Source organism: Betta splendens, chromosome 9 (genome assembly GCF_900634795.4).
Source record: "Betta splendens chromosome 9, fBetSpl5.4, whole genome shotgun sequence".
NCBI lineage: Eukaryota > Metazoa > Chordata > Actinopteri > Anabantiformes > Osphronemidae > Betta > Betta splendens.
Window position 1 is genome coordinate 27,465,816 of NC_040889.2, and position 25,533 is coordinate 27,491,348.

The 25,533-nt window shown below is 46.6% G+C and overlaps 1 protein-coding gene across 3 annotated transcripts in view; it reads right to left on the reverse strand.

Moving 5' to 3' along the window:
• znrf3 (zinc and ring finger 3) overlaps positions 1–22,398 on the reverse strand; it is a 47,486-nt gene extending 25,088 nt beyond the window's left edge. For 2 of the 3 annotated variants that reach the window (XM_029161966.3, XM_029161965.3), the window contains exon 1: positions 21,743–22,398. In XM_029161966.3, coding sequence (XP_029017799.1) covers positions 21,743–21,973 — 231 coding nt within the window. In that variant the 5' untranslated portion in view covers positions 21,974–22,398. Of the gene's footprint in view, positions 1–21,219; positions 21,679–21,742 lie in introns of those variants that run through there. The other variant, XM_055511776.1, reaches the window with a different exon arrangement.
• Between the last annotated feature and the right edge of the window lie 3,135 nt (positions 22,399–25,533).

Consider the following 25,533-nt stretch of genomic DNA (forward strand, 5'->3'; position numbering starts at 1 on the left):
GGAACAAGAAAAACCTGGGCGCCGGGCCAGTCCTCGCACCCACCTGCTTCCCCCGTGTCACGCATGTGTTTACGTATGGCGCTGTTTGAGCACAGGCGGGTGTGTAGTCTGAAACACATCATGGGTGACCGAGGGGTAACTCAGTGGCATCTCTCACTGACCGTCTGCTGGCCGTGAACTCGTTCACCCTAGTGAAGAAGCATCCCGCCCACCTAACCGTGTCTTTCATTCATCCGACCCCATCACCCTTCCCAAGTGCCCCTCCTCACTACAACCTCCATCAACACACGGCCCTCCTCAGCACCCTGCTTAGGTCTTCACTCTGCGGAGGGACTATTTTCAACATCCTTCCAAGACGCACCAGTTTTGCCAATCGAGGTGGCAGACCATTGAGGACTGTCTCGATGTGATGGATGTGGATTTATCCGGTCACAGCCCACAGAGTGAGTAAGTGGGCCTGGAAAAACGCTGAGTTTCTAGTCAAGTGTCTTAGAGAAAGATGATTTATCTGCCATGCATGTAACCAGGTTTGTGAGCGGCGTTTTACAAAAACACATGTGGAGGACAAAGAACTACTGAGAGCGAAAGTGGTGGAGTTGGATAGAGAGATTAAAGATACTGGGTTCACGCAAAGTTAGAGCGCAAACCAAGAGACTTCAATGTGAGACAGGGCTCCACTGCCTCCGTCTTTGACTCACTCTGTGTCACCAGACACTCAGAAGAGATAAAACATGTTAGTTATCTACTGCACAGGTTTACAATGACCCAGTTAGTATCAACACTGCAGTTTGCCGGCACCTGCCACCGAGCTGGACTAACCCTGCGTCCTTTCACCAAACACACACCTGCCAGTGCTCAACCCCTCAAGCCTCTATTCACCAGCACACACTTTTCGGACCTGCAGTGAACATATGGAAGATGGAACCGATGAGGCGGGTTCGTTGCAGACTTATGTGAGTGGCAATTCTTGTGGGCGAAAGTGAAACCTTAATTTAAATAAGTGAGAAAAGAACTTTCACACAGACATGCAACACACACTAGTAAGTGTTTGATAGATACTCGCACCAGCTGCCACGTATTCAAATATGATGACTTCCAGTAATAATGTGAATGTTGTTCAGGCTTGAAGAAGCAGGAGATACAGTCGAAATGATCTTTATGATGGGGAAACGTCCATTTATGAATTCATATTTACTCAAATACATGCACACCTTCACAAGTGATTGACAGCTACAGGTCAAAGGTTAAATCTTCTCACGTCTTGCTGCCATTTGTTTCAGTGCAACGTCTGCTCTGGTTTCCACTCAGCCACATCTCTATTTCACCATCACACCTTCCCCACCAGCCAGCAGACACGTTGAACCCCGAGGAGCTCAGGCATCACATTAGAAAGGCGGTGGGAGGAAATCGTCTGACATAGAGCCACTGAGCCTCAATCCAAAAGATGATCCCCCCACCAAAAAAAAGGCAGTGAAGCATGCACAAAGACAGGGAGTCTCTGTAGTAGGTCATTTTAGTTCTAGCTCAATGAGGTTAAGCTTCTGGTGCAGACACTCAGACCTCAGCAGGAGGATTTACAGGAAGTGCCCTTGGATGCAGACAGGTTAGGGTCATCTCCAGTGTTAGAAGATAAGTCCATTAGACCAAGTAGAATTTCTAGAGACTGGGAAAATATGAAATTCAACAAAACTCTATATCTTTCAGGGTTTTTTTTTTATCCTCATTCGACTCCATACTAATCACGGGAAACAATGGTTTGGAATCGCAGCCTTCTGTGTACACTGCACACAAACTTATATACATGCTCCAACACACGCTGCACCTCCTCTTTCACCCTCTCAGTCACTCCTTGCCCCTCTCAGTCGCTCTCTGCCCATCTTTCCCAGCACTAGAAATAACATCAAAGGTGCGCTGGTAGCCTTGAGGAAAGAGGGAGCAGGATCCAGTTACAGCGGAGCAGCTGGGAGGGCCCTACAGGTGGGGTCGACACTCCTCCCCCTGTAACATTAGCAGCGTAAAGGAATCCCTCCGCTTCTCTTCTCAAATAATAAAGACTTCCTCCCTTTTGTTTTCTCCACTGGGACCGAAAGGAACAATTAGTCAACCCCAGTGTGGCACCCAGCTTTTGTTTTGACAGTCTAAACGAATGCAAATGTGGCTTTGCTATGAATTATATAAACAACGATGGTCACTGGAAAAGTTTGATTTCTCAGTGTGAACTTGAAAAGTGTAATAAACTTCTCTAAGTTGATGACGTATCCAGCGACGGCCTTTGTGATGCTAGTCATTCATCACTCCTCACCAGCCCCTCCTTAACCGGCCCTACTCAAAATTCACCTCCATGCCACCTTCATAGCAACAGGCAAAGCAAACAAGTGTCATAGTTTCAACGTGAGCGGGAGACGCTGGCAGAGGATACTTAATATCATGTAAATGTCCTGATATGTAGCACAAGTCTCTGGGGTTGACAGCTTTAACACTGAGCAGGGTGCGTGCTTGCGACTCTATTAACTTTCACTGAGTGCATCCAGAACAGTCACTAGTGTGTGTGTGCACGCACACAAAGGTTGCCCTGGTGTCATTTTCAGTTCTTCAGTCTTTAAAACCCCAGAGTGACATGAACAAAGGACAAGCCGACAAAGTTCAGAGGTCGGCCCTGGGCTGGATGCCACCATTTTGGATCTAGGGAGAAAAGTGCAGCCCACTTCCGTAAACAGGTCGCAGCATCCACCAACGTGAACAGCTACAAAGGTAGGTGAGCGCATGCATAAATTATGTGTCAGCATCAAGGTGCCACTGTGAATTAATTAGCATGATTAACAATGTACAACACAAACTGAGCTCATTAATAGACATTAATACACAGCACTTAGGAGGAACACATCTGCTTCCTCCTCAGAGGTTTTAGAAAATATCACCTAATATAATGTCAGCAAAATCCCTGTATGGAAGCCATTTTTTCCCTTTATCTGTCGCCACTTTACAGACTAATCATCTCAGCATTACACTGCACAACAACAATCTTCTGCCGCGTTCAACATGACATTCAGTGTTCGTGCACCTGTATTAGAGCCCCTGCCAGCACCACCCTAAACATCCGCGGCATCCAGCTCTCCCTCGGCCCGCTCCTCCTCCATCCTCGCCATAAAACAAAAGTTAATGTCGCTACTTGATGAGCTATGATTAATGCTGCTGCGGAACAGCTGGTGAGCCCCGGGGATGAAGGAGAGATGCTGGAGGGCGCACATACCTGGTGCAGTAAGCTCGTCGTGCATGTCTGCATGTGTCATAGGGCCGAGGGGCTGGGGTTGCTAAAAGTGGACTGAGGGGAGGATTGCAGTCATCAACACCTAGGCTCAGAGTGGCCTTTGATGTCGCGCGGCATCTTTGATGGCCCTAGCCGTGGAGGAATGCTGCTCGCTCGCTTGCTCGCCCTCCCTCGCGGCCCAAAAAGCCCCCGAAGTTGTGGAATGCGGCACAAGCTGCTGCTGCGGCCGGGAGCGCTGCAATGGGATTAGAGCATAGACCCAATCTGCCCTTCCTCCCTCCCATGTGTTCCTCTGTAGTGGACAACATGCCAGCAAATTTGGCTGGAAAAATAAACCATTTCTGTGTATGAGGGCCAGCAGAGATCAAACGCGTCCCTGGCATCCAGCTGGACGGTAATCAAAATCTGCAGCAGCTAAACCCTGATACTTAGATATTAGCTTAAGGGACTGGCAAACAATTCAGATGACCAAAGCCACTTGTAGTCCCAGCGTATCCAAATAAGAGTGCCGCAATGTGAAATCCGAGTAAGCGAGTGGATTCTCCCACAGACGTGCGTTTGTGAATGTGGGATATTAGTGTTGTAATCCAGCCGCTCCTCACTGGGACGGACAGACAGGGCTTTCTGCAAAGGTCAGGTTCATTTCGTCCTCACACTTAACGTGGTGAATGACCTTCCACACAACAACTGCACAAACAAGTCGTACAGGCCACGCACGCCAGCGTCCGTCAGGGCTCGGATAGACCAGTGCAGTAAATCCCCCTCCTCACTGCTGCTGCTGCTGCTCCTTGGCCACAGGGTTAAGATACAGAGAGAGAGAGAGACTTTAAGTATTAGCACTGGTTTCATGTTTCAGCTGCCTTTGAGCTGTTTTCTTTAGGAAACACTTACTGGGACTCTAACTACACCAAAGGAAGTGCTCACCTACATCACTTCCAGGTCGGACAGCTGAGGTCACGCAACACAAGGGGAAGGGGAAAAGAGTGGGGGCATCAATGAACCACATGTGGAATGCGTTTATTGTCGCTACCAATTAACTTTATGAATCAAGTTTCAAATGTACCAGCCTTTAAAGAAAACACTGGAATATGTGGTGAGGAGTGGGGGACGAAGGACAGATTTTTCCTGTGAACATGCAGAACTCGCCTCTGACACTTTCACAAGTTTTCTAAACTCACTTGTGTTTTTTTTTCCTTGTCCCCCTTCACCAGCTCTCCAGTTTATGTGAACGGCTGCATGATCACTTTTCAGGACAACCTAGAGGGAGGAAACAGGAGGACAGCCCGGTGGAGGAGTTCAAGGCCCTCTGAGGAACGAAGGATATTCCAGAAGAAATGAGGATACAAATAAAAGAGAACCATTTTAAGAGAGGGAACACAGAGAGGCATCATCGATAATATTCCTACCTATGTTAGTTAATGGAAGACAAGAAAAGAAGCACATACAACTACCTTTTTATAATGAACATATTTGAGGTACCGTCATTTTCTATCCTGATGTTATTACTGTAGTTTTAAGATGCAATACCCAACATATAGCTGTCCAGTTGATGTGGGTTTCTGGGTTTCATATGGGTCTTCTGTAATTTCACAAAGACCATGTTGCGGTTGCCACTGTCTGTACACAGACCCCTGCTATCCTATACCAAACCTATGAAATGTTGGGCTGAAGTGCAAGTACATATTTCAAATGAATGTTACAAATTTTGCTTTAGTTTACAAATAAAATGCTTTGAGGAAGTCCTTTCAGTAATCAGTAAATCAGTAATGAAGGTTAGTTACAGAGTCACTGACAGTCAAGAACGCATAGAACTTGAGTCACAAACGCACTGGAGTCAAAGCAAGTCTTAATAATACCTCATCCTTCATCATCAGTGAATCTACATAAGGCCATTTGACTTCAAGAAACCTTTGTTGGACACAATCTACGCTAAAAGCCTCAGGATGAACCAGTGAGCCAGTTCATTCCACCACTGCCCTTGAAAGCAGCAGCCATCTCTGCATGCGTTTGTGGAGGCTCCCCCTTGTGCTTCTTATGACCGGCGATCAGGTTAGACAAGGCCCTGCATTCAAAGCTACACAGTAATATCGATATCCCCTTAGAGAGGGAGGAGGTGCAGAAGAAGAAGGGGGGAAATCCTATTTGAGAGATTAACTCGCAGCACCCAACCGAGCCAGTGCTGGGTTCACTGGCTCACTCAGTCCAATCTTACCCACTAGTCTCTTGTTCTAAAGCAAAGCATGTCTTTGATACTTGACTAGAAGGAATCTGGAGGCGTTACAGGTTTCTTTTGTGCTTTGCGCTGCACACAGAGTCTGTGTGTGTGTGTGTGTGTGTGTGTGTGTGTGTGTGTGTGTGTGTGTGTGTGTGTGTGTGTGTGTGTGTGTGTGTGTGTGTGTGTGTGTGTGTGTGTGTTTGCCAAGGCTGGGTTTTCTTTAACCCCCCTCCCCTTTTTCTTTCTTTGCCTTCATCTCCTGTTTCCCCTCCCCCACCCCAAACACTAATCAGTGAATCAGAAAACTTTTTTATCTTCCGTCTAACTTCTTTGAAAAGGTTAAAGTTAAAACCTGATGTACTTGTGATCAAGGTGACCACATCTGGGTGCTGACCAGTTTGAAGGGTGGCGTTTTGGACAGAGAGACAGGAGTGTGTGGACATTGGGAGTGTGTGGGTGAGGTTCGACTCCCCTTGGAGATTTTCTTAAACCCATTACATCAGCTTTTTTCTGCTTCACGGCCTCCAAGTCCAGCGCTTTTGTGAGGGTAGAAAATGACCTAAATTGACATTCAGAATGGTTGTGGTTGGTTAATTGTGGCCGGAGATCTTTGGGCATAAATAAAGCGAAGATTCCAGAGACCTTCTAAGCCTTTTATGAGTTCTGCTTATTTAGGGATGGATGTAAAGTGATCATACAGAGAACCATAGGCTTCCAAAAATGTCCTCATAAAAAAAATAATCTAAATTATAAGTAGTGAAGGAAAAGTCAAACCAAGTGTAATTATTGCCTAATTCATCCTGAAATTTAACTGTCCAGTAGCTCATAAAAAACAAGTCTTATGTTCATTAATAAAAGAAAACAACCTTGCTTTAGAATGTAAAAAATAAAACTGAATTAAGTTATTTTTGTGAGGCTGAGCACTGACCATGACAGAGGCTGTCCGTGTGGTAAATGGGTGTCCTCGCTCCTAAAAGCAAATGTTTTTCTGCAGATAAGATCACATTTGACAGTTGTTGTTGAAAAAAGTGCTAAACACAAGTTTTAAAAAAGGAGGAGAATCAGAGGGAAAGTGTGAAATAAGAAATGATGCAGCCATCCTGCTAAGCTGTACCCACACATACTAATCAAAAGCTGTCATAATGGCTGGCCTAAAAAAAAACATAAAAAGGGGCCACTTGCTTAGGCTGAGGAAACTGATCAGCAGCATGGACTGTCAAAAGCTAGTGGCAATGTCAAAAGCACCACTGATCTCTCTCTTTCCCCCCTAATGTGATCAAACAGGGGTTCATTCGCTGGAGGAGGTCAAAGAAAGAGGGGAGAGAAAGTGAATGGGAGCTTTGGTGCGCCATAGGAAGCCGGCCACCAGCCGCACAACCAAGCAATAAGCACAAAACAACATGCTGTCCTTCAAGCTTTCTTCCAGTCCCATGGCGAGGGGAAAAAGGAGGAGAGTGGGCTGAGGAGGAAAGAGTGGCTGGGCAAACAGTGAGGGGTAAGGGCTCAAAGGGGCCTCGTTGCCCGGGTGAGGGGGACCCGCAGCTCCAACAATGTTCACTTTAAGCGTCCGGCTATGGGCCAGGCCCCGCAAAGGTGCGCTCCCAGTGTGCACGGAGGTCAGCGGCACGGACAAAAGGGAATGGAATGGTTGCACCCTGGCAGAGCAGCTGGGCTCAGCGCACAGAAGCTTAAGATCTGAGAAGAGCTCTGAGACTGTGTCTACGGGAGAGAATGAAGGGGTAAAAGGAGAGAAAGCAAGCAAAAGAGGAAGTGTTGCCCGAATCTGCTATAGTTACAACATGGGAGATGCCACTAGTTCAAGTAAATTCTCGTTTGAGTGTTGTGTTTGAAATAAATCAATGTTCTACAAAACAGAAACAATCAAATTAACTGAGGAAACGAGACACAGGCCCAAATCTGAGCTGCAGCAAATTCAGTGTTACACCTTCCTGCTGCAGGAAGCAACACAACAAAGCAAAGCAGCTGCATCCAAAATAGATTCTCAAGTCTGAGCAACCAAACATGAAATGGCACATGTTGGAGGTTAGAATTTATATTTTTTCTAAATTATCCCCAACACTCTTTTGTAATAATTCGCCATTTTCCCCTTAAAGACTTGAAACTGCTACTCAGCCACTATTGGCGAATACAACCAGTCTCAGATGACTCCACCCACTGTGCAGCTACAAAGCATCTATCCAGCAAAGACACTTTTTTTTTTGCAATTTAAGTTACCATAAAGATCCAGCCACACCTCCTCCTATCTGCCTGAAAAACAGAATGCACACACAGATCTACGCACTCACTCACTGTCCCTCCACACTCACACCAATAAAAGGGGGTGGGGTTGCAGCGGTGATCAGACAAACACTGCTCCTGGAGCTCTGCCGAGCGAGGCTATTGTGGAGGTGCGGTAAAACGACAGAGAAAGGTTGGGGAGGGGTGCGGGTAGCATTCAGGCTGCTTCAATGGTTCGATCAGTGGGCGGAGATAAAAGGCAGAAAGGTGCTAGGCCAAGTTGAGGCCTGGCCAAGGTGGTGGAGAATGACAGAACCACAGTGGCAGGAGGCTGGGGTTCAGGTAGGACGCCTTGATTTTAGATCAAGTTGCAGATCGTTTACCCACAGCACCTGAAGAAAAATTACAATATTATTTAACCTTCTGCATCAGATTTACCAGCAACAAATGTCCAAAACTTCCTCAAACATGTTCTAGGCCTAGTTTAAAGCCAATGCTAAATTTGGGGTATGCTTCAAATTTTCTCATTAATACCACAAAAAATAAAAAGTAACATAAGCTAACTCAAATAAAGTTATTTTACCAACACATCGGTATTTGGCACATAAACTACACGTCATCACTAAACCCTGGCACAAAAATGACACTGGCCCAAAAATGCAAGTTTGTGCTCTAGGCAACAGAGCATTTCCCCTCTACCACAAAAGCAAAACAAATAGTCTACATGAGGGCAGGGGCAGAGAGAAGTAAACTTTAATTGGTGTGCAAATAATTCCATTACCATATAGCTTCCTATAAAGGGATATTTGTTCTTTTGATCACCCCAGAGAGTTATGAGTTTATGAAGTCACTGTGGGATCAGCCTGGGTCCAGGGGCAAGTCTAGCCACCAGAATTCCTTAGAACATTTGTTTAGCAGCAGGCCAAGTGCGCAGCGGAGACAAACGCAGTATTGTTCCACCCATTCTCGCTGGAGGCACTGCCAGCCATGCAGGCGGACGGGGCCGTAGAAGCCTGTGGGGCTGAGGGTGAGGAACGAGCAAAGCCTGGGGGTGAGCAGCCACCGAGAGTTAAACATCAAACCCACATTACACAGAAACACTTTCTGCCATCATCTGCTACTGAGGTCAGTTTGAAAAGGTAATGACCAACTACTAAAGATGAGGTCATTTCACAGTTGAGAGGGCTGTTGCATTGCTGAGTGGTCGAAGCTTCCCCCCTCTATCCTACTTTAGACTCTTCAGCACATTGTGGCTTATAAATTATACAGTTAAAGCCAACAAGTTCCTCCCACATCCATGCCTTTGTATGGGGATATTTGGAAGAGATTTATCTGCCCCAGAGTTCATGACTCTAGTGTTATAAACCCCTGGGGTCCATGTTATTTGATTTGTTTTTTATTAGAAACAAGGAACCACTTAGCTGGCTGTAACCTCTGGGGCATTTGGCTCCACATCTAACAGGATTGGAAGCCAGTTTCTGAAAAGGGACAGTCATGCCAAATAGTGCCTCTGGAGACAGAAATCAGCAGGAAAAGTTACTGTAATTCTCACAGGATGTTGCAAGAAATGCCAACTAGAGGTTTCTGAGAAGGCTGAATGTTTGGTTTACAGGATTTTGCAGCCGTTTGCCAAAAACGCTGACGGTAAACGAACCACGCAACAAATACGATTTTATTATCTCTGCAAAAAAAAAACATGACTGATTTTGTGATTTATATTTACACACCTGGTCGGCAGGGGCGAACACTTTGAGCTGGCACCTCTGTGTTTGTCTTGAACAGCGAGGCGCTTGTTGGGCTAGACTTTGTCTCTTTGACATGAGATACGGACTCGTATTAAACATTACAGGAGGTAGGAACCGTCTGTGGATACGTCAAATAACTCCTAATTGTGTGTTTAAACATGAAAGAGAAATGGAGGATGCGTGTATATTCAAACACTTTGGCAACACTGGCCTATTTTTGCATAAGTAATTCCAGTGCAGTTACGGGTTGGGACCTCTGGGTTCTTAAGAAAGAATGTGTGACTTGAAATGGGAGCAGGCTGCATCCCCACGCTTGCTTCCCAGCATATGGATCAAAGAGGCTCTGTGAATCTTCAAGGGGGGACATCAGGCTAAAGTCATAGGGCATGTGAAGAGTCCACTCTCTTAATGCATCACTTGAAGAAGCCCCGCCGTCCTCTTGGACCGTTTACAGCTTCTCCTTGTTTCTTTAATAATTCAGGAGGACATGAAAAGACCACAGCTAGGCTCAGCCAGGAGCATCCCATGGGGGTGCTGCTAGCATGTCAAAGTGTGAGTCACACACTGTTTACCTCACGCTTGTGTTGGACAGCTTTGCGGTGTTTCATCGAGCTGAAAAAGGAATGATGAAACTTCATATGACAGCCGTGGCAGCTCCTGCTTCTCTATACCACACTAGGTAAGCAGGAGACATGGGAGGGCTGTTCCACTGCTGCCTGCTCGTGTGCACGCTCCATCTCTGCTACCGTTTATTACATTTTCCTCCTCAAAAGGCTGTGATGATAAAAAAAATCTAAATTCACAGAGGATCTGACATCTGCAAAACAATGATGTGTTCAACTCTATAACCATGTCAAAACATCTGAACACAGGTGCGCCGCAAGCCCTAACGCCTCCGCTTCTGTCTACCTGGTGTCCTCATAACATGCACCCCTCACAGGCAGAGAACAGAGTGTCTTTTGTAGGGAGAACCAGGACAACCAGCATCCCCTGTCTGTGGCTTCTGCTGCCCCTATGAGAGCTGAAGTCTCTCAACCTCCAGCACCTAGTCTGCCAGCCAGCCAGGGTCCAGCCCGGAGGAGCCTGTCATCACTACCACAGAGGCCTCTATTCATCCCTGCAAAGACAAAGCCAAAAGTGTACAGCAGCAATCCAAGGCATCCCAGGCATCCAGATATCCACCAGCGATATCATTTTAGTCTTTTGTAAGCCTGTGCTTTGGTTTAACCGCCGGTCTCGCTTCACTGTCCATGTTCTCTGCTTTTTACACGTTGGCGATGCAGTGCGTCCGATTTGTGGTTCAAGAACCTTGCGAGCATGTGATACAGTGTGTCAAAGATTAACATCAAATTCCACTGTTAGCATCATTAAGCAAATTTTCCTGATTCATTATTTGAAAAAAACCAACAATATACACAAATTGTTGCAAAATAACACCTGCAATTATTTTCTGATAGGTTTCTGCAACACTAGAACCCTACTCCACAACAATGGGCTGCACTTGGCTCAGAGTTTACACTGCATGCTCCAATGTCAGACCCTTCCGGTCTGACCCTCCCCTCTGGCCACACTGGGCCCCTGGTGAAATCTCCACCTGCTCACAGCATTAGCTACCCCACCCCCCTGAGAGAGCTGGTGGAAAACTGGTAAGAAGAGCAACTCTGGAAGCTGTAATGCATAGAAATGACCAAAACATAATCCTGGACAAGATTAAGAAACATTGCTAATAAATAAAAGCACAAAAAGACAGAATTGAAAAATAGTCAGTGATATAGGCAGAGTAATGGCATGATGAGCATGATAGTGAATCAACCTAATCCTGCGCATTTACTGGTTTGCTCCTTTGGAAAACAGCAGTAAATGTAAATACAGCAGAGCTGTTGACACAAGGCGAGAGTGGAGGGGACAGGTGTGACACCAGCGACCTCCAGGGGATGCATACATCCCATAGCGGTGTCCCCTTTCAAGATGGACTCCGGAGGGGACAAACCAGTTGGTCAGCCCAGGGGTGCGAGCTCAGCTCCAGCCAGGAAACATAGGCAGCGCTTCATATATTGTGATAGGTCAAAAAAATACATCTTTTGGATACAGACTGCACTGTAATGCTTCAAATGTGTACTACATGCAGGGTCCTGAAGCATTTGATCAGGTGAGTCGTGGTCCTGACCAGCCGACCAGAAACACCCCCCCATTGGCTCAGTGTCAATGCAAAGTGTCTTGCTAATCCAACAGTTGTCTGGCTACGCTGAAAGTCACCTCCGAGTCCAGCTCGATCACGTTAGGAATCCACAGGCTCTTTGCATAACAGCCGGATATCCTCCAGTTAAAGAGGGCTCTCAAACGGGGCCATGTGTTGGTCGACCAGGGAGGGTGACAAAGGGTACAGGCGTTTTTTTGGGGTGGTGGCAGGGATGGACAGGCAAAACTTAAAAGTCCTTCAGAGTGACATCAACATCACTTTGAGCCAAGACTAAACAGCACACTGGGAGATGGCTGCTCAAGTTCTGACAGAGACCAAATCCATTTCCTTGTGGTGCACGCTGGCTAAAAGTGCAGCGTGTCCTACTCCGAGCCGTGGATCCGTGCGTCTGTGAATGGCTTTTGTGTTGCTGCCGAGGCAGAACAAAGTGAGTTCAGGTTACTGCACTCCTCCCGTTATTGGCCCACATTGTCTCTAATTATTCCAGCAAACATTGACACAGCATGTGTGGTCCCACATTTATACCTCCTCCCCCTCTTTTGCTCCCATGCTTAACAGAGTGAGAGAAGGCAGAGAGAAAGAAAGAGAACAAGAAAGAGCTTTCGCTTTGTACTCGATTATGATGCAATTATAAGTTGAAACTGCACATATACTGAAATGCTTTGTTTGTCTTGTTCTCATGCCTACTGAATACCCAGGGGGTTTCCCCTCACCTTCCTCCCATGCCACCTTAACCAAGGAGACTACAAAATGCACCATGCCAACTCAAGCAACAAAGACGAACTGCAGTGCAAAACACAAAGCTTCAGAGTTTTGCAATAACCAAAAACAGAAAAAGTCCTTGTCCACAACTTTAAAGCTCGATCCCACACTTTAATTTAAATTCTGAAGCTTTCCCGTTGCCTGAGCAATTTTAACTCTAGCTTTAGCAAAACAATAATTATGACGAACGTATGCATCACTAGCTCCCCAAATCCTCTGTCCATGAGCTTAGCCTGAGGCAATGCTGCAAAAAAGCTGGTCCAAATATGCTACATGTGGTTGCCAACAGGAAATGGGTCAGAGTAGGGTGAAATGATAGTTTGTGTCAAATTAAATCATAGTAAATAAGAAATGCTCACAACTGGGGGGTTTAGGTTGTGTAAAATTAGTCCTGGCCTCTTTCTGTGCATTCAGTGGCACGAGGGTGCACAGAAAAACCTGTGAGAAGATTTATTTTATGTTTTCGCTTTAAAAATGTGGAGTTTAAAACATATCATTAGTTACTGTGGGACCATAGGACGAGCATGTCTCATCACATCACATCTGATTTACTAAAGTGCTGAAGGTGCCCCCGACATTATCGGATTCTTGAGCCTCTCCAGAAAAGACTTGGTTGCAGCTGTGTGAGCTCCTGACAGCGAGTCAAACCTGCAGAACTGTGGTGAATCAGTTTATACTGAATCTTATACCTGCATCATGTGCGTGTGGCACATTTCCCTGCAATGTCCTTGGATTTGGTTGGTGTCAGTTGCTCTTCCACGGTTACCAAGGATGCAGACTAGAAACTGAGAGATGCACTTAGTCACGGACACTAAAATCTTACCACTCAGTGGTGCGCTGTAATAAAACCAGTCTAGAGGTCTTCCCGTCTCCTTGCTCACGCTGAACTGACTCTGCTTGGTTTACCACAGGCACAAAAGTGGTATTGATTCTCATTTACTGCTCAGTGGAGTGCATTTCCTAAAATATTGACCCGGTCTTTTAATGATGCCTATCTAATTAATTTATTGGAGCTGCATTACCATATTCAAATCACAATTCTCCTGCATCAGGTATTTGAAAGAAAACGATGCCTGCAACCAATTGGTAAGACCACTATCCAAATTTCAGAGCCACATTCCCTCGGATGCGTTTACTTCGAAATGCCTGTGGGGTGTATATCACCCCGGGGGTGACAATTTGACTTTGTCACATGCCACAGGCACATCTTGTCACAAGCCTGTGGGATGGAGTCGAAATAGCAAAGGGCTGCATTGGCCCCATCTTTTTCTGTCATACGCATCTTCTCCCACTCAATCTCTCCTCGCTCAAAAAAGCATTCTGAGAAACCCGGTTCCTTGACATGTCTCAGCACAACTTATCATTAGCAAGTCAAGTGTGTTAGGGCAAGCTGACCCCACACTGCCAAGCACCGAAGAGTAGCTTTTATGGCGACATATGACAGAAGAGTAACTGTGGATAAACAGAGAAGGGTTGCGATTGAGAAAGTCGCCCAAGAATAGAGATATGCTCTAATTTAACTCCTACAAGACAAACTGGAGTATTCCTTCCCACCTCCTTCATATTAACCCCCTTAACCTGAGTGAGTGCGAGTAGTGAGCAGATGGATTGCAAGGGTACAAATGGACACAGCTGGCCAAGAGTAATTATTCTGACCTTTTTTATATGCACTAAGGTGGACACCGACAGGCAGGATAGGAACATGACAGGACGGTGCAGACACAATTTGCATGACAGAAAATGTCACATCTATTAGTCTACAAGGCCACGAACGTTAGAGTTATTGTTTAGGCCACATTACTCCAACATCCACTGTGAATGTGACAGCATTAAATAATAAATGAAGTGAACAGTAAGATGCTCTCTCAGTCATGGTGGAAGCGAGTTGTTTTGGCTTCTATTTGATAAAGCAGACAGGATATGCTGGGCTACCTGTTTGCGCAGACAAAGCTAATTTACATAATATATTCACTGTGCAGTTAGCCATAAAACAAAGCGACAATCAGGTATTCGACATGTTTGGGCTGAATGGAACTGAGGTTTAGCCTTGTCCACAACTAAGTGAGAAGCTGTGTATAAAAAAAGCTTTGGCATTAATTGCCTCTTGTTTTGGTCCATTCATGTAGAGCTAGTAGCAGGACGGTCCTGTGATAGTCATGAAGTGCTGCAGTGAAACAAGGAAGTCTCTTCTTTACAAGCAGCAGCTCAGACTTCCAGTCCAACTCAGGAGGCAGCACTTTTATAAGACCGACCTCAGCATGAGCGGCAAATAAATAAAAGTGCAGCTGTTTACCGCTAATTTAACATCAAAGGAGCACACAATCACAAAACAGGGGTGAGGAGAACGTCAGTCGAAGGCATGCAAATACCCGCTGGCAAACCAAATCAGCAACAGTGAGTTATTGCCGCGCGCTCTCAGCGAGCGAGATCCTTTCCTGCAGTGGGTGCCTCTCAACTGTCATGGGAGCTGTCAATGAGTTATCAGCTTGATGATCGTGGGGGCATTTTGAAAGGATCTGTGGTCACGCACGGTTTAACACACATTACAAGGGAAGTACATGTACACACTCGGAAGCACACACAAGCCCTGTATAAACTTTACAAAGAACAGAGTCAACTCTGTTCCACCTGTTGTGTACTTTAGAAACGCCCAGTGGATTAGCCTATCTGCTGGAATTAGATAAAAACTGATTCATGGTCCAAGTCCTCCATCAAAAATGTAAATAATTTTTTTCCCCCACCAGGATCCTTTCACTAGTTTAGTGTTAGGAGTTGAACTTACACCTTTGCATGAGGTTGTTGTTCTAAACTCTCTGGCTCCTGCTAAACATTCACAGTATTTCTTGTGCAACAGGAACACCTCTGCTTTTACTTGTGTGGGAGCAGATTTACCTCAAAGGTCTGCAATTACATCATCATTCAGTTCTGCAGCCTCGCATATCAGGGCCGGCGTTAGTCAGAGAAGCCTTTGAAGAGTTTGGTCCAACCCTCCCGCTCTCTCTCCCTTCCCTTCTCCCCTCCACCACCCCCTTCGGCAATGCCTTTGATGTGAGCGCGTGGAGCTGAGCCGAGCGTTGCGGCCTCCCAGGCCTCCCCGCCTCGCCTGATCCTATCTGCTCAGGCGGCACATTCATGTGGTTTACACCCGCAGCACGACTCCCGGCAGCTATTCACCCAGGCCTATAGGCCCCTCCCTGTTCAGGGTCCAGCGCTGGTGAGGGAGTCCACATAGCCTGAGCCGGCGATGGGGGTCAAGGGGAGAGACAGAAGGAATCCTGGAGGCTTTATCAAAGCTCTTAGCTGTACTATAGAGCTTTCACTGGCATGGTATTTTATTTGAACCTACTATATTTTTAGATTTGTAAACAGAACTGTTACACCTGACCCTTTGGGATTTCAGCAGTGTTAAGACTTGCATTTCTATTCTTCAGCCAAGGTTTGGCATTAACCTAATGCCCTTTCATTGGTTTCAACTAAAACCACTTTTTATAAATATACCCTGAGAAAGAACAGAAAACCTCATCATCAACATCTGCAGTATACCCATGACACAGGGACAGTGTAAAAATAAAACCCAATTTTTCAATTCAAAAATCTAGGACACATCTTTAGTTAAAAAAAAACGCAGAAGGAAAGAAGATAGAGCTCAACTGCGGCACAAGGCGAGTACTGTGGAAGATACAAAGAACAGAATGCAGCAATAACCCAGCTTGTTCTCATCTGACCAAGCACAGCCAATCCATCATAGCTATGGCCCCGTTGCGTTACAGCCAGGAGCTTCCTCATTATAGGAACGACTACCTGCACGTACACGCAGAGCCTCTAGAAATGAGTAGGAACGAACAAGATGTGGTCAGAGCTTCCACCCAAACCCCCCATCTGGTAGGTCTGCAAATGATCTCTATTTACCACAAATAAAAGGAAACAAGAAAGGTGAAGGAGAGGAGGACCACCACGTGAACAAAGGCAGAACACCAACCAGAAAGCCTGGGTATGGACCTACTACCATGGGCTCCACCATGCTTGCTGTGATTAGGTGCAACACAGTGCACCTGAAGCAGAACCTTCCTTAGGTTCTGCTTCAGATGGTCCACATTGGTGCCCGTCTGTGTGTGAAAATGCTTTTGACACAATTGCTGGTTGACGTATAACTACCCACATCTACTTACGTCGCTTTTAACTCACTACCACCTGTCTGTCCATGCGTAGCTACAGCGGCATGTATCCTAACCCAACATTGCAAAGAAACTTTTTTTTTTTTTTTTTTAAATCATCCAGTCTGATAATACTCAAAACTACAAGTAACAAACCTTGTGTTTTTTAACTTAGGTGAGTGGGCAGACGCTTCCTTTCAAAAGGAAAGAAGTAGGAGGATAGAATGTACAGTGTTCCAAGTTTACTGACAGGTAGGAGGAGAAGCAGGCAGATGGATCGTGGTGCTCAGAGAGAAGTGGACTCTGCACAGCCATCATCCTAGTCTATTGGCAAAAAAAAAAAAAAAAGTACAACAAAGGGGGAGGCTGGCGTTGTGGCCTTGCAGAGTTAGTCAGCACATTCCTGGCCAACAACAAAGCATGCCTCTGCCTGGATGAGCCGCTGTGAGCATTGTCATTTCATAACCCTCGACCCTGTGGCCTTTGTTTTGCACACCCTCAATGCGAGTGGATCAAAATGTGGGCTGAAGAAATGGACTGGGCCTTTCAGCAGAGTCTCATCAAACACAGACAGACACATCAGGTTCTATTCAGAGTGAAAACCCCGCTCTGTGCTACTACCTATTCATCTCTGAATGGTTACAAACGCGCTTCAAAAATAACCAGAGCAAAAGGTAGGTGGTGTGAAAAAAACACTTTCATCTGAGAAGGTGTGACATTCTGTTACACAGCTCTTCCCAGCACTCACCGTAGAAAAATCACTGCCTCAGGGCAAAGCTGATTTACCATTTCCTAATAATTCGAGTGATTCAAACAAATGAGCTTGGACATCTAGTCAATAACAAATAAGAAGTAGAGCGACACGGGAACAGGGGTCTGATGGGAGAGCCCCCCTGGATGTGACTGCTAATCTCTGTTGGAGGGAACATCAAAGAGCCACTCAGCCCAGTGGAAACTAACATTGCTACTGGGGCCACCAGTACCAACATGCACGTGTTCCAGGAGCATGGCCAATTAAAGGAAGTATCCAACAGGAAGCTGAGCGCTGACTGACACACACCTACATGCTAACCTTGGGCAATCACTGCTTTTGGAAGAGACCTAGAAGTGGAGATTAAATCACCTGGAAAACTGTTTATAAACTCGAGAAGAACACAACTGAACACTAACTCATGTTTTTTCATTAACTGTAGATGTACAACAAATAGGAGACTGGCATCTAAGGCCCAGGGACGGTGGCGAACAGGTCGCCTTGACACGCCAGTAGGGACAATTCATCAGAGCCTCATGGCGAAGAAATAGTTGCAATCATCACTTGATGTCCCCATCATGAGCTCCCACTGGACACATGACAAAATTTGGCTGCGTCAAAAACGAGCCGAATCGGCGGTGGGGGAGAGAGTGTGGGAGGGGGTGTTAAGCAAGAGAAAGAGGAAAACAGTTTAGTCTGTTCTATTCCGAAAAGGGGAGAAACGCAGCCTCAAATTACTTTGGCCGGGACATGAAAGGCGAAGAGTCTAGCGGTTAAGAGACGATAGCACTTAAAATACAGCTGCGACCGCCAAGCCAATAAATGGAAAAAAGTAGGGAGCAGCACTTTTAACCTTTTAAACCAGCGTCTGCGCACGGCTACTGTTGCTTTGGCGCTGGGAGTGGCCCGGTCCCTGGCACCTCCCGTCTGGGACCGGCCCATTATGGCCTCTTGGGGTTTCCAGCCTGTGGTGAGAAAGCTCGCTGGATGCTTTAGACCACTAAAGCTCTCATTATAGTCTAAATGCAGCGCGACGCAACTCCTGCCAGCTCCAAGGTAGGAGCTCCGGCACTGAAGCTCATCGTTGTCTTAGCTGGAAACCACCACTTTCCCCCTGCACTTCATGACAGAAAAGGAACTGCCCCTTGCAAAAGAACCACATCAAAGAGTCTCCCGGTCATAGTTACTGGCACTTTACGTGCACGATGATGGAGTTCAAAGGTGAAAAAGCTTGTGGGTGTTGGGAGGAACGAGAGCCTCTTCTTCCTGACGCAGGATTCACGGGATGCTCCGCGTCCCGTCAGACAGGAAGACGGCAAAAGCCACATTATTCCCTCTGGTTGTGGCCGCCGACACCATGAGTTCCATCTGGTCCGCCCCGTGCCCCTGCCACGTCCCTGCCTCGACTCCGCGCTCACATGCCGACGGCACGGGCGCTGGAAATCAGAGGCAGATGTGCACTCGAGCGAGGCATCGCGGCTCATCTCGCTACAGGAAAAAACAATGTGGCGACAGGGGGACAACGGAGAATGATGAGCGGCAGATGGCATTTCCATTCACATCAAACGGGTTCTAATCAACAATGAGGCGTAGGTGGAAAAAAAGGAATCACAGCGCCGGGCGCTTTGAATGAGCTTCCTGCACAGTGAGGCCATTCCTGAAATTAGATTATCAGCACATCTACAGGCGGAGCGCTTCCCGTTTGTTTGGCCGTGAGCACCCGTGCCAGCGTAGGTGTCCGTCCTCACACCTGAGCCATTCAATCAGGAGACGACTGGTGCGTTCAACACCACCAGCACAGTTTTATTCCTGTAGCTCATTTAAATCCAGGGCAGGAGGGGAGTGTCGTCAGCTGTCTTTCCGACAGGACGACCTGCGTTCCTCCAGCTGCCAAGCGTCGGGCAAAGAGGGCTTAAATGCGCTTTTAAAGTGGCCCCCTGACAGCCAGAACCACGCAGGATGACTCGAAGGGGTCGATGGCTTCACAGAGTTCAAGTAGAGCAATCAGAACAGCCTCCACCGGGACCAGTACCCGTCCCCCATCAGAGCAGCGTTAAAGCAAATACCCTCTTTTTCCTGGTCTTTCTGCTCTTCAGGCAGATGTGAGCGAGTTGGGAACATACGAGTGGTGATAGTAGCTGGGTCTTTGCTCAGGAACGCTGCCAAGCCCCCACCTTTCCCCTGTACTTGAACCCATACCTGCTGAGGTCTTGCCACCGCTGTGCACACAAGGCAATGCAGACAGGACGACCACAAGGCCAAACAAACCCCGAGCAAACCAAAGGCCGGCGTCCAGTTCACCCAAAGCCTTGAAGATAAATGCTGAGAGGTCACAGCGGACGACTAAGAGCACAAGGACCTACATACTTGTGTGCACCTAACTCCAGTGTAACACTATCTCCATTACAATACCGCAGCAAATTCCCAACATGCTGCTGCAATGTTATTTCACAAGTGCAGAATCGGCAAGTGGGGAATATGATACCACTTCAAAATTATACTCTTCGGGTTGCACGCTTGTCATTTGTTGTCACTTTCAACTTATATAAATCTAGAATATATGCTGTAAGAAGTGCAAGACAGCGCGCAGTGCCGGACAAACGGCCCCTCATTATAGCCTGACAAAATAAAAACCTCTAAGTGGTCAGAAGCTATGTTAGCAAAGAAAGCAAACCTAAATAGATGTGGCTTGCGACGTAAAGCTGAGGTTGGACATTTCTGTGTGGTTAACGAGTGGCGCCAAAAGGCCATCACTGTGTATAAACAGCGAGCGCTTTTGTGCTGAGTATCTCCTCCTTTGATCAGCCACATATCTTCGTTCCTTCAGAATAAAAGCCTACTGACCACTGAGGCCATAAGGATGCTCCTGCATATAGTGCAGGGACCATGGGGACGACTAGCTGTGTAATTTCAGCACTGTCGCATGAACACACATCTGAGTTTGCTAATGACCTGCTGTCTGAACTCATTGCATTTGACAGCTAATGGACGAGCAGAGCGGCTGCAGTCCAGGCTTCTCGTGGTGCAGCCAAGCGGCACGCACTCGATGCAACACCATGAACTTCATTAAACTCAGATTCTTTTAAAAACCCAGTGACCTCAAGAGGCTCAAGCGCCTTCGCTTACTTCAATCTCGGGCCTAAACTCAGAAGCTGCTGGCGTTGGTAAAGAGATGAAGGCAAAACCTGAACGGTCTCTGCTGAGGTTTGTGTGACTGCATTCATGCAGTCAACCCTTCATCTGCCTCTGGTGACAACAACAGGAGTCTGTCACATGGAGCTGGACTCACACAAACAGCAAACTTCCCTTCCCGTGCGTTAGACCCCAGTCTAAATGTCAGAGGACGTGTACAATTATGTTGATAAAACATTAACATGAAGGTTAGAGGCCAAACAGTTATTCATCCAAACACACAGGAGATGTCAGCGGTCCGAAATAAAACATTAATGATTTAATCTTAGGCACATGAGAAGCTGTTTTTTCCGCATTAGGAACAGCAGCCAAGCAGATTAAGGAAGAATTATGAGACTTCAAATAAACACTGGGAACTGAAGAAAGGTAATATTTCAGTCGGAGCTGGACGGTTGATCCGAGCCCGAGCAGCTCAGTGCTCTTGTCATGCTGTGGTCACGGAACTAAAGATGCCGCAGGGAAGCAGCTCGTCATAAACCCACTACACACAGAGTATTGACTGTTGAAGTTGCAGTGACAACTAAAGCAGAACGTGCAGACTTCAAAGGCGGCGCGGATGTCGGCCGCAGCAACAGGCTCCACGCTGCGGGACTCGCAGCGGCTCACGCGCTGCCGCCGCGGTCAACAAGAACACACGAGCCGTCATTAAACCGAGCCGTTCGCGTTTCAAACTCCGCATTTAGCCCGAACTCACCGCCGAGCGGGACAAAGTCCCGGAACCCTGGGCGCAGACAGCAGCCTGGCGGCGTTTGACTGCGCCGTGAAGCGCGTGAAGCCTCCTGCTCGCGCCGCGTTTACAAACTTTTTCGAGACGCGGGGGAGCTTTGCTAGGTTTTTTTCGGGGGGAAACGGCTCCGAGCAGCGCGTGTGCGTGTGCGTGTGCAAACGAGCTTCAATTAACACCGACGAGCGCTCCGCTGAGCTCCAGACGTCAACAAAACAACCTGCAGGAGCATGTTTTCCCTGTGAATGAATTCCACAAGATAGGAGCCATCTTGTGACCGCATATGCCTGCGAAGCTTAGTACCATCCTCGTCCTGCGCGCGCGCGCACACACACACACCGACACACGCGCCGTAACTCTTGTCAACCCCCTGGAAAAGTTTTAGGGCAGGCAGCCTGGTTAAATTACACCCGCGTCCCGGTGCTGATCCCCGGGAGCGCCGCTTGTCATTCCCCCGGAAGAATAAAAAAAGAAAAGGACACTTTGCACGTACTTGAACGATCTCCCCCTCCGCGCTGATAGTGGCTCCTGCTTTGGAGAACCGTCCCTGCAAGCCAGTCGTGTAAGTAGTATAATCTCCATTGGGACTGGACTCGAACAGAACCACTTCCACAAAGGCAGTATCCTTGGCGAAGACGGTACCAAGAGAAGCAGCGGCCACCAAGATCACCAGGAGCACCGAGTCGGGCACACGATCTGAGCTTCCCCTCGGTAAAATCATCATCTTGCCGGCTGGATCTGCGCCGATCGGGACATAATTTCACACGGATTAATTAGTCGGGGGGGAAAAGTAATTGAAATCCGGCCCGCGCGCGCTGTGGTGCGGTGCGTCAAAAGAGACGAAATTGTGCAATAAAAGCGTCTGGGCTCAAGCGTGTTTATTTCACCACTGCAAGCTTTGTCAATTACACTGCCTGCAAACGCTCTGTCCTCCTCCTCCCTCCCTCTCCTGCTCTCTCTCCCTCTTTCTTTCTCACCCCCCTCCTCCTCCTCCTCTACAAAGCGGATCTCCTTTGATCTCCAAACACGTGATTTTTTTTAGTTTTTTTTCTTCTCTTTCCCAAAAGGGTTCTATCCCCACCCACCAATCTTTCTGACCCTCTCCTTTGCACTCCCCACTATGAAGTGCCAGCATTCAGTTAAGGAGGCGCAGCGGGCGCAGAGTCAGGGAGGCCTAATGTTTGAAAATGCTGAAGTTCCTCGTTCGAGTTTAACGTGGTCCAGACTTATCGAGCTAAAAATGAGTCAGAGACTCCTTCGAGCCGCCGATTTAACGCTGCGCTGGGCGGCAGCGCCTTTTCTCTACCGTGACACGTTGCGCCACCTTAAAACAAACACTACCCTCTTCAGGACGCTTCATAATTTTAACCGGGCTAATTTTTCAGTGTGAATGAGAGCCGCTCACCTACAGGTTACAACCTGGCTAATAGTTTTTAACAGCTGCAGAGGTAGTTATGTTTCTGCACGTTGTCCCAACAATAAGCAGCGACTTTGGTGAAAGTTGTTTGACGGGAAAATCAGTTTGTAGCTCTAAAATATTCCTCCTACTGAATGGGCTGAACACAGGCCCAGGGAGGGTCCGGGTTCTAAGCCCCGGGACCGAGTGACTGCTCCAATGCTGTAAAACACACACACACACACACACACACACACACACACACACACACACACACACACACACACACACACACACACACACACATAACAAACCCCCAAAATGAAACATAATCAGTTATTGGCCTAATTGTTCTAATTATGGTTCCATAATTTTTCCTGCATGAAACACTATTGATCCTTTTTCTTTTTTAATTTGCTTTATATAAACAGAATGAAACGACATTAGAAGTTTATAAACGTTTTGATCATCCTCATTTTTTTACGGGGTCACTACTTAGTCTGGAGCTTGTTGCGCTGCATATAAATTAAAAGCACTAGTTCAGACAGACAGATCTCCAGTCAACTGCTGTCTTTGATCTTGGTGGTAGCTGCCGTCCTCAGGACGGGCCTGACAGCTAATCACAGATCATTTCAGGCATGTTACAAACCTCTAACTGTGGAAATGTAATTTGACATAATATATGCAGAAAGTCAAATTAGTGGTTGAATGGAAAAGTTATAATTGTGATGAAGTTTATGACTTGTGTGTCATCTTGTATTGATTGTCAAACCGTAAACAGGAGTTTCATCATCCGCTCGTTCAGATGTGCAGGCAGGTCCTGGATTTATTGGAAACAAAGTGTTGCTTTTAAATTTATTAGAGAAGAAGAACATTTATTTTCAGTCACACTCGGTGCAGAATGAAGTGTCTGTTGTGAAACTGACCAGTTCTTTTGCTTGGTGCCTTTAGCCTGAAACTATTCATTGTCCATTCATGTCTACAATTAAGTGCACTGTGTCTTGAAGCAACGGTGAAAGAACAGATAAACACTATTAAACCTTTTCATTCCTGCAAGAGAGGATGATTTGTGCAACTGGAGCCATTCATGAATCTGTACCATGCACTGCACATATACAGTATATAGCCACATAGTGACCTGCAATGCATGCACAGATCTGTGCACGTTAGTTTCAGTTACCAGTTTTTCAAATTATTAAAACAAATAATTAATTTGAGTAATACAATGTTGAAGAGGCCTGTTTTCAATGATTCTACCAAAGAAAACACACTGTTGTTTTACAGCTTCCAAGTGAGGGGTGAGGTCTACACAGTGATAGATGTTCAAAAAAGCCAAAAAAGAAAAAAAGAGCACGGTCTCATCTTGCTGTCAGCTGTGTGGCAGTGTGATTATGAAAACCAACTGTGAGGGCTTTTTAGGTCAAGAATGCAGCCGCCTTTGGAAGAAAGCGAGATGGTCAACATGTGTTCAGACTCAAAAACAGCAAGAAAGGAAAGTCGAGAAAAAAGAAAAGCTGGAAACTTAAGAAGTTCCTCCAGCGTGACAATAATTTACAGATCACATTGGACGTCACTCTGTTTTATGAACCTGATCCACACCACATGTCTCATCTCTGTCTTGTGAAACTGAACAGTTTTCCATTTCTCACACGACAAAAGCAGACACGTTATGGGTGCGAGTGATAAAATCCACCAGTGATGAGGCTTTAAAGGTTTTTTGGAGGATTAATGGTAAAATTAAAGCAACTTGTTATTGGACCACAAGGTGCATTACAACAACACCTTGCAGGGTCCAATCACTGGCAGGTATTGTTCCTCCTTCACTGCAAGTCTGCCCTCTGCTGGTTGCTATGAGTTCACAGGCCACAATCCTAAGCTGTTCTTCTTTACATTGGATCTTTACATAGTGAATAAATGAATTACTTAAACAGTCTATACTGACTGTTTATTGTCTACAAGGTTCAAGAACTCTTTTTTAAAAAAACTCACAGCAGCTGTGGAAACTCCACTGACGCTGGATTCTCCCTACACCGGTGTCTAAACTCAGGCCAAGCTGAGAAGAATCAGCTGTGTGCTTGTTTAGACTGAGGGAGCGCTGGGGACGAGTTGATGACTGGCCTGGCCGCTCGGTCAGGAGACACCTGGGGGTTTCACTGGTTCCAGTTGAGCTCGAGAAGGATTCACTGGTCAATTTAGGACTCCTGCTTCTCTTCATGTTTACTTTTTAGTCAGACACGTCTCTTTTGTCTCTTCTTCTGACTCTGTAGTGTAAACTCATCTACAGCCAGAACTAATAAGCAACTATTGAAACACTGCATCATTTCCAACATAAGTCCCCTCTTTGTAATTACGAGGAAAGTCGCGGATTTCTGATGTACCGTTTAATACTTCCGTTATCCGTTATTTGGACAAAATCTGTTACTGACGTCTGTCCATCCCTTTCCTGAGCCTCTGCTGCAGTCTCTGTCATTTAACTGCTCATTGTCCGTGTAACCCTCCATCAAACCAGTCACCCTGAAAAACATTGTGTCCTTAATTGACTTGCCTGGCTAAATAAATATGAAGCACAATTTCACGGGTAACTAATAATACCCAAAGGGAACATCTGAGTGTGTTGGAGAAGTCCTTCAGCACAGCACTGCGTTTACCAACTGGGCTCCCATCCTCTGTGAATCGTCCCTTTGTTGGCATGGTGCTGACGCTATGCTTTAATGAAGAAAGGAGATGATGAGGAAGGGGGGCATTTACATTCATGGCTCCCAGAAGGGCGCATAGTGCAGCAAATGATTACATAAAGCAATTAGGGGGCCCCGAACCCTCAGATTGTGGGAGATGCTTTCCCCATGATGACACAGAACGGTGATGACTATTGACTCCAGCCGGCTGTT